The sequence below is a fragment of the Oryzias melastigma genome, linkage group LG7, assembly GCF_002922805.2.
Source record: "Oryzias melastigma strain HK-1 linkage group LG7, ASM292280v2, whole genome shotgun sequence".
NCBI classification, from domain to species: Eukaryota; Metazoa; Chordata; class Actinopteri; order Beloniformes; family Adrianichthyidae; genus Oryzias; species Oryzias melastigma.
Window position 1 is genome coordinate 24,943,274 of NC_050518.1, and position 8,660 is coordinate 24,951,933.

The 8,660-nt window shown below is 43.3% G+C and overlaps 1 protein-coding gene across 1 annotated transcript in view; it reads right to left on the minus strand.

The window, feature by feature from the left end:
- Positions 1-765: 765 nt before the first annotated feature.
- fgd1 (FYVE, RhoGEF and PH domain containing 1) overlaps positions 766-8,660 on the minus strand; it is an 18,055-nt gene continuing 10,160 nt past the window's right edge. Inside the window, exons 5-18 of the mRNA XM_024292584.2 lie at positions 8,171-8,260; positions 7,876-8,024; positions 7,644-7,800; positions 7,428-7,566; positions 5,967-6,025; positions 5,631-5,777; positions 5,461-5,553; positions 3,721-3,800; positions 3,621-3,651; positions 3,255-3,356; positions 3,052-3,180; positions 1,794-1,946; positions 1,574-1,720; positions 766-1,494 (exon numbers count right to left, since the gene is read on the minus strand). Coding sequence (XP_024148352.1) covers positions 1,219-1,494; positions 1,574-1,720; positions 1,794-1,946; positions 3,052-3,180; positions 3,255-3,356; positions 3,621-3,651; positions 3,721-3,800; positions 5,461-5,553; positions 5,631-5,777; positions 5,967-6,025; positions 7,428-7,566; positions 7,644-7,800; positions 7,876-8,024; positions 8,171-8,260 — 1,752 coding nt within the window. The 3' untranslated portion in view covers positions 766-1,218. The remainder of the gene's footprint in view (positions 1,495-1,573; positions 1,721-1,793; positions 1,947-3,051; positions 3,181-3,254; positions 3,357-3,620; positions 3,652-3,720; positions 3,801-5,460; positions 5,554-5,630; positions 5,778-5,966; positions 6,026-7,427; positions 7,567-7,643; positions 7,801-7,875; positions 8,025-8,170; positions 8,261-8,660) is intronic.

An 8,660-nucleotide genomic window follows, 5' to 3' on the forward strand; every position in this document is an offset into this window, starting at 1 on the left:
GTTGCACTATTTATTTAAGTTGTTTCCTTAAAGCAGGGGTGTCAAACTCAATCGCACAGGGGGCCAAAATCCAAAACACATTTCAGGTCGCGGCCCGAACAGGATAAACATTTATTTAACACACTAAAACTACATTTTTAAAACTTCAAAAACGTACATTTTAAGCATAACTATGTAAAAAAAAAAACAGGCTGGAATATTATTCCAGAATAAATCAATTTAAATAACTTTCAATATTTTACTCTCCATAAAAAGCTCTCTTGTCAAAATTATACAAGTGAGAAGTAAGAGCAAGATAACATCGGGTCATTAATAACAATAAAAAAAATGATCTGGAGGGCCGGATAGAATTACCCGGAGGGCCGGATCCGGCCCCCGGGCCTTGACTTTGACACACGTGCCTTAAAGTGCATGTTACTGTTATAAAGAGACGTTAGAATTTATTGATAGTTTTATTTTAGTGTTGCAAATGATGTTTGGAATATATTGTGTTTTTAAATAAAAGGTTTTTATGTACATTGATATTTGTCTCCATACGAATAGCGATAAGATACAACATCGATAAGAGAAGTAGTATCGAGGAAATCCTAACGATACCCATCCCTGCTGTGCATCCAAATATTAGGTTAAGTGGACCACCATTTTTGTTTAGGTCTGTTTTATGATTTTATTTTTGTAAATAAGCTGTACAAGTTCTGAAGATGGATTTGTTTTTAAATATTTCTTTAGAGCCAATGCTGAAAAGCAGTGTCTGGATTTCATTAGTTGAATTTCATAGACATTTAATTTGTTACTTTTGTTGCTTCTTTCTTTCACCGTTCTGAGTTTTCCTTTCATTGAGTCCCAACAGTTATGTCCATGTGTGAAGAGAGGAGATGTCCATGAGAAATCTTAGGGTGAGGATGGCGGCAGCGCCCCTTTTAGGACTCAGACAAATCAAAGAAGTCAGAGTCATACGTTCAGAACAGTCTCAGAGAAGCCTTTTGAAGTAATGATGAGCTGAAAAAAGTCCCGGTGTTGAAGTTCAGCCAACAGATAATACAGCATACAGGTAAAGACAAAGTCTACAACAAGGTCGAGCTGGGCTCTCTCGGAGTTAAATCTGGGTCTGTTTAGTGTAAGATTCATTCTGGATTCATCTGGATGCTTTTACTTGTTTTCTGGAAATATTTCAGTGACACTGGCACCACCGTTTAGATCATCATGGATAATCCAGAATCAGGAGTCTTCGCCATCAGGCTCAGGAAGAAGCTCCTCCCCTTCCTCCTCAAGGCTCTCAGCAATCGATTGGTGAATCAGAGGCTCCTCCCCCCTTCCAGCCCTTGAGAGGGCGTCCATCCACCTGCGCTGGAGCTCCTCCCCCTCAGCACTGAAGTAGAGGGTCAGGTGACTTTGGCAGATCTTAAAGGCATGTCTTCTGTCCAAGCGGTCACATGACTCGGGGAAGGAGACCTCGAAGCCGATCAAAGGCACACTGCGCTGCGCCTTCACGTCCTGAGGGAGAGCACAGGTGCATCATGGGTTTTTCAGCGCAGTCTCCATGATTGTGAACACGCTTGTTGCGGTTGCATACCTGGGGGGCTCCATACACATAGAGCACCAGCGGCTCATTCTCAGGGATGACTAGCCACGCCTTCTGCCAGCCCCGCCCCACCCCCTTCTCCATGATGTGCAGGAAGCTGCAGATAACACTGTTCTCTGCAGCCAGCGAGGCCTGTTTCTATAGCAACAACCAAGTGTAACTGACATGCACATACACACCGTTGCTGATGTCACTGTGATGTCACACAAACCTCTAGGATGGATCGCCTCCTCTGGTTGCTGCCACTCAGCGCCCCAGGTGACACGCCCACCAGCATGACGTAGCAGTCCACACACACTCGGTTGGTGCGGTTATTGTCGTAAGATAGACGTGCACGGAACTCCGAGCACTTTCCACAAACCACCTGGAGGGTAGACAAACCAGCTGAGGGTCACATGCTAAAGCAGGGATGTCAACGTCAATCGCCTGAGGGGCCAAAATCCAAAACACACTTAAGGTCGCGGGTCAAACAGCATAAACATTTACTGAACACTCAAAAACTTTTTAAAACTTTAAAACAGTAACTTTTTAACATAATCATGAAAGATACATATAGCATTTCCTGTGATAATGCTAGTGTGAATGCTGTAAGACGAATGTGGCTGCTGAAGATGCTGAAATTGGTAGCTAAAAATGCTGAAGCTAACGGCCAGCTAAAATATTAGCTAAATGCTAAATTACCCTTAAAAAAACTTAGGATAGCCAAAACAGCTAGCATGTAGCTGAAATATTAGCCAAACTTCAAAATAGCCTAAAAACCTAAAAAAGAGACTAAATTAGAAAAAACAGCTAGAATGCAGCTGAGAAAATAGCAAAACTTAAAAAATCCTAAAAAACTGAAAAAATACTAGCCCAAACGGTTAGTTAGTGTGTAAATATTACCCTAAAAAACTTAAAACGAAGCCTAAATTAGCCAAAAATGCTAGCATTTAGCTGGAAGATTAACCAAACTCCAAAACAGCCTGAAAAAACTAAAAACCAAAAGCCTAAATTAGCCAAAACAGCTAGCTTGTAAAAATTACCCTGACTTCAAAACAGCCTAAAAAAGCAAATAAAAAAATAAATAAATAAAAGAAATTAGCCAAAACAGCTAGCGTGTAGCTGAAACATTAGCTAAACTCAAAAATAGCCTAAACAATCTTAGTAAATGCCAAAATAGTCCAAAAAGCTAGCAGAATGACAACTTTTAAATGTATGAACTGTCATTTTTTTAACATAATTAGGAATAATAAAAAGGCAGGAATATTATTCCAGAATAGATTAATTTAAACCTTTAAATGTTTTATTCTCCATAAAAATATATTTTGTCAAAATTATACAAGTTAGAAATGAGCGCAAGATAACCTCGGGACATTAATAACAATAAAATAAAATGATCTGGAGGGCCGGATCCGGCCCCCGGGCCGTGACTTGGACACATGTGCTAAAGGCAATGAGTAGAGAAGACAAAAGGTTAGCGGAAGACCCACGTGTCCACAGGCCTTGCAGTGGTGCCGTCTCTTGGTGATGGAGTTAAAGGGCTCCTGACACTTCATGCACAGGGTCACCTCCTTCTCCCGTATTGGAGTGGGGGCTCTTTTTCCCAGCTCCATACAGCTCTGAGGGCATAAACACAGTTTGGTGAAATTCCAGTCCCAAAAGGCCAACACTGGGGTGCACTGTCTCATAATACCGGGGAGTGGGGGGGTGTGGTTTCGTCGTCTCGCAGTGAGCAGCTGAGGGGACGGAAGCTGTCCAGGGTCTGTTCGTGGCGCTGGACGGCGGCCTGGAGGGCCTGAAGGCAGAAGAGACGGTGAGGGCTACAACCATTGATTCATATTACTGGGTTGGAAGTCACGTGACATACGGCGTGACAGACATGCGGCACTACGATGCATCGAGTGTTTATGATACGAGTGAACTAGCCCGATGTCTTCCTCCATTGAAACACACACGTCTGTCTATAGCAGCAAATAGGCCAATCCAGTAACATATATCAATGGATACAAGTCTCAAGATCTTCTGATGTAGGTTTTGACCGTCAGGAGCGAGTGTTCACCTGGATCCAGTCCTTTTTCTCCTCCTCCGTCCTGTGAACACACACCAGCAGTCAGTGACATCCACACCCTGCTGCACGTGAACATTCCCTGTGGGCATACCGAGCCTGCAGCTCCAGGGATCTCTGCTTTCCAGACACCAGGAAGGTCCTGGGGACAGCAGGGCTGCTGGTCTCCTTGAGCTTCAGACACACATTTAGCATCGGTTATTGGAAACCGTTGACAACAGGAGAACCCCTCGGCTCCATCGAGGGCTCCACTCTCAGAGATGTTCTGTTTCCAACATTTTTTTGTTCATAATGCAGGAAGCTTTCAAAATATATTTTACCACCTGACCAATGTCTGCTGCCATCTTTATGAAAAGCATCAACAAAATTCACATTTATGGAGCCAAATCGGGACCATAAGTATTTGAAATAAATATAAATAAAACGTTTTGGTGTTTGGCCAGAAAAAAATGTAAAATGTCCAAAACCTTTTGCTATTCTAAAATGAACTTAATTGTTTTCCGCTTCAAATGTTCTGTTTTTCACGTTTCTGAACTCAAAATTTCAATAACAAAGCTTTTTTTCAGTTTCAAATCTTATTTTTCAGTTTCAGTGCTTTTTTTCAAATCTGAAAATTTTAGTTTCAAAACTTTTAGCCCTGTTGTGGTGCGTTGGGGCGGGGCCAAAACTAAGGACCAATCAAAATGAGGGTGGTAACTTCAGTCCTGGTGCGTTCACTGAATCTGAGAACTGTGATAAATACGGTCAGAAAATGGCTGTTTGCTCTGTACTATCATAGTCTGAAGTTGTCCCAAGATGAGTGTAAAAAACAGAGTTGTATCGTGTAAAAACCGCGTGTCCAAAACTCTGTTCTAGATTCAAAAATTTAAAAAAAGAGTTGAAAGTGATAATAAAAGTTTTGAAATTAAAATTTTGAGTTTTGAAACCTAAAAAACTAAAATTGAAGCTGAAAATAATTAAGTTTATTTTAGAGCAGCAAAAAGTTTTGGACATTTTACATTTTTTGGGCCAAACTCCAAGTTTTCTTTTTTTATGTTTTATTTAGGTTTCATATATTTATGGACCCAGAATAGCTCCATACACAATGAGTATCCTAGTTTTTCAAAAGACAAATGCATTTTTTTCAATAAATTGATATAATTTCTTGTTTTTAATCACCAGATAAGCACTTTCATGTATTTTGATGTACTATTCATTATCTTAAGGAATGAATGTTGTGCTGACCAAGAAGCACTTTTAATTTGATTGTACCTGTGACAATGACAAATAAAGATCCGTCCATCCATCCATCCATCCATTATCTCCAAACGTTTACATGACGTGCCTAGTGGTGCACGCAAAGTGCTGTTCCCTGGTTACTTGCACATTCTTACCGGCACATGGACATACATGCATGGATGTATTGGCGGATATTTTCTTGGCACACTTTGGGCCCCTTAGTACTAACTGAGTATTATTATTTACAACGCCACAGTGTCGTTGCTGACCATCTCCATTCCTTTCTAACCACAGTGTTCCATCTTCTGATCCTGCCTCCAGCAGGATAAGACTCCATGGAATCATCTCCGGCTGGTTTCTAGAACAATTTCACTGGACTCTAATGACCTCCATGGTACCCGAAACCCAAAAGAACCTTTGGGATGTGATGGAACAGGAGATGTGTGATGCTGTCATGTCTATATGGGCCGAACTCTCCGAAGTCCCGGGAGAAAACGGACACGTGCACGGGGAAACAGCGCCACACAGAAAGGTCGGATCAGAACCAGGGCCTTCTCGCAGTGAGGCAAAAGCACAAACCACTGCGCCACCATGCAGATGTAGCAGGAAGCCTCACCTCCATGCCATTCACGTCAATGCGTGCACGTACGCTGTACTTCTGACCAATCAGGCGGAGCTTGGGGACGCAGTACAGCAGCCGGTCATTAAACTGTGGAACACACAAACCTGCGTCACTGCCACTGCTTTGGACCCGGATCAGCACAGCGTCAAACATGAGCTTGATACCAGAATCAGGTATCGGTCCTGCGTGGTGCCGTTCTTGTTGGACAGTTTGAGGATGTGTCCCTCTTTGAGCAGCTCGTTTGTCGGGTTAACAATGTCCTCCTCCCCGCCCAACAGCTCGTACACCTTCAGCAGCTTCCTCATGCGCTCCTGAGGAAAACATGGAATTTGGTTCTGATGTTCACAGGCAACTAAATGTGATTTTCCATCATCACAAGTGTCTGTCACATGAACGTTAGCTACAGTTTCAGACTCACTTGTTCTGAGGGCTGCAGCTATAAATGACACCTCGACTCTAGAAATGGATGTTTGTCACTTTGACATGTCAGTCGGTCTTACCATCTTCCTGATGGCGGCATTGGAGTGTTCGGCTGCAGTTGCAATCAGGTCCAGAGACTCTGCAGACATGGACACAGACCGTCAGACTCTGGTATGAGGAGAAGGTAAGACCTGAAGTCACAAGGTGAATTTTCCTGTATGTGCACCATTAAACCCTGGTCATGCAGCTCTGAACTCCACGGCCGTGAATGGCCAGAACATTTGATAGTCAGAGGAGCTGCCCTCCTCAAGTTTAGGACACCCCGCCCACAGGAGCCACACACGGCAGAGTTGTGAAGCACCAATGGCTGCTAGCGGCAATGTTGTGAGCGCCAACGACGGGAGCGGCTAGCAGCAGGACACGCAGGATGATGCTAGAATCAATCTCAAATGGAAATTTCAAAACTTTAGCCGATTGCTTAAACATAAATTTAGAAAACTCTTTCAAAAATTATGCTTTAAAAACTTTCAGAACTATCAGCTTTTAAACTTTTAAATGTGAATAAAATATAACTGTCTAGCAGTTTAGTGTGTAAGATGAGCTTCAACTGGGACAGAGAACATTCATCGTTTTCTTTCTTTCAAGTCAATATTGTGTTCACATTTGTATAACTACACCTGTTTCCTTACAGAGAAAAAGATGGAAAAATGTGTTTTTTCTTTGAGAATCAGCTGATTAGAGCCGAGAAAATGCCGTTTTTTCTCTGTGAGAGAGAGTGTGTCCCAGAGAAAAATGGGGAAAAAGGTAAAAAAAAATAGAAAAAAGAAACAGGAAAAAAGTGAAGAAACAGGAAAAAGATCAAAAGAGAGAAGGAACAGGAAAAAAGGTTGAAAATAGTGTAAGGAAATGAGAAAAAAGAAATGTAAAAAAGTTAGAAGACAGAAATTGGAAAAATTGTGAAAAAACAGAAAAGAAATGGGGAAAAAAGGTCTAAAAAAGAGAGAGGAATAAAGGTTATCCTATTATTGTCTCAATGCAAATAGGAAAATGTCACGTAGTTCAGGAGGCCCGAGCCGGCAGGCTCCGCCCCCCGCAGCAGCTGCCCGTCTGTCGGCAGATCGAGCTCTGCTGGCGATCTGTCCAGAGTGTTTCCACCTTTGCCAAACGATGAACTCTAGCAAACCCGCGGTCCCAGCGGGTTAAGAAATTATATGGAAGTTCAGGACAAAAATGCTGGCATTGGATTCGTTTTCTACCCGCTGATCAAGTCAATGAAAACGTCTCGCACCCAAAACTGAGTTCCTGATTGGTAGATGAGACGCAGCGACCTGTCAGAATTTTGATTGAACTCTGGCCCAAATCCCGCCTCTCAAGTCATGCTGCTGCTAGACCGCCGTGCTGTCCCATCACTCAAATCATCTGTGCCCCTGACTTATCATGGAAACCTGCTGCACGGATCACATTCGGTGTGAATCTGATGGACTTCATGAGTTAGCCTAAAGGCTAAAATCTGGATGGTTGTGCTGGTGAGTGTTGCGTACTCTCAGCATCATGGCGGTCCGGCGCGTCCTCAGGCAGTCGATGGAGGTAGTCTTTTAATAGCAGCTCATAGCGAGGAATCCTCTGGACGGGTTCAAGCATGTGGTGCTGCAGGGTCAGGTTCCCACAGCGCTCCTCCCGCTGCACAAACACAAGAGCGCACGAATGCAAGCCGTCACACACCGGCAGAACCAGCGTGGGTCCTCAGAGCACCGTACCTGTATCTCCTGGATGATGGCCTTGAACTGAGCTGACCTCTCCATCCAAATGTTCACCAGCTCCATTGCCCGGTCAAAGTTTTTCACATACTCTCCATACATCTTAAGGAAAGGAGCCAGCTTCTGCAGAATATCACCGATGCGAGGGTTGCAGTCCCTGTGACAAAAACACAAAACAAAATCAAAGCAGCTCTAAAGGAGGAGAAGCTGGAGAGGAGGACAGAACTCCCACCACTCCTCCATTCGTTTCTGCAGCGCTGGCAGCAGGAACTGCTGATGGAAGCAGTAGATGGAGCAAATATTGGAGAAGATCCCCTGAACCATGTCGCTGGGAAAGGAGGAGCGGGACCGAGCTTCCTCCAGGAGCCGGGCACAGAAAACCTGCAGAACATGGAGGTTAGAGTCAGACCGGACGCTTCCCATCACCGAGGAGAAGTGCAGACAGGTTTCCATGGCAACAGGACGGCAAACAGAGAGAATGCTCTGCTTAGATTGTCCACCTGCTTTATTTCTTATCCCCAACTCACTTGATCCAGCAGGTGGAGCTTGGACACGTATGAGATCTCAGTGTGGAGGAGCTCGTTGGCGATGTTGAAGACTCTCTGGTGGACAGACAACTGGACGAAGACAGACAACGGAACATCAGGATTGGTTATAGCGAGTAAGAGAGCAGCTGGACCAAGATCCACGGATCCATGCACATGGATTTATTAGGTTCTAACTAACGTGAAGCTGCAAAGTCATCCTGCTAAATCTCTGGGGTTTAATCCACTCTAGAGATTAAAGACCCGCTCCATAAAAAATGTGCAAAATCTTAGTAATTGCATCGCAGATTGTGTTATTGACAAGTAAAGACTGAGCAGATTAAACGAGAGAAAAACCAAAGGTTTCATCAAAAAAGTGTTTAATCAAATCAAACTTTATTTGTTAAGTGCTTTTCATTCTTTCGAAACCAAAGCGCTTTACATAAAAACAGTTAGAAGACTCATCAAAAATGCTTTAAAAACAGATCATAAA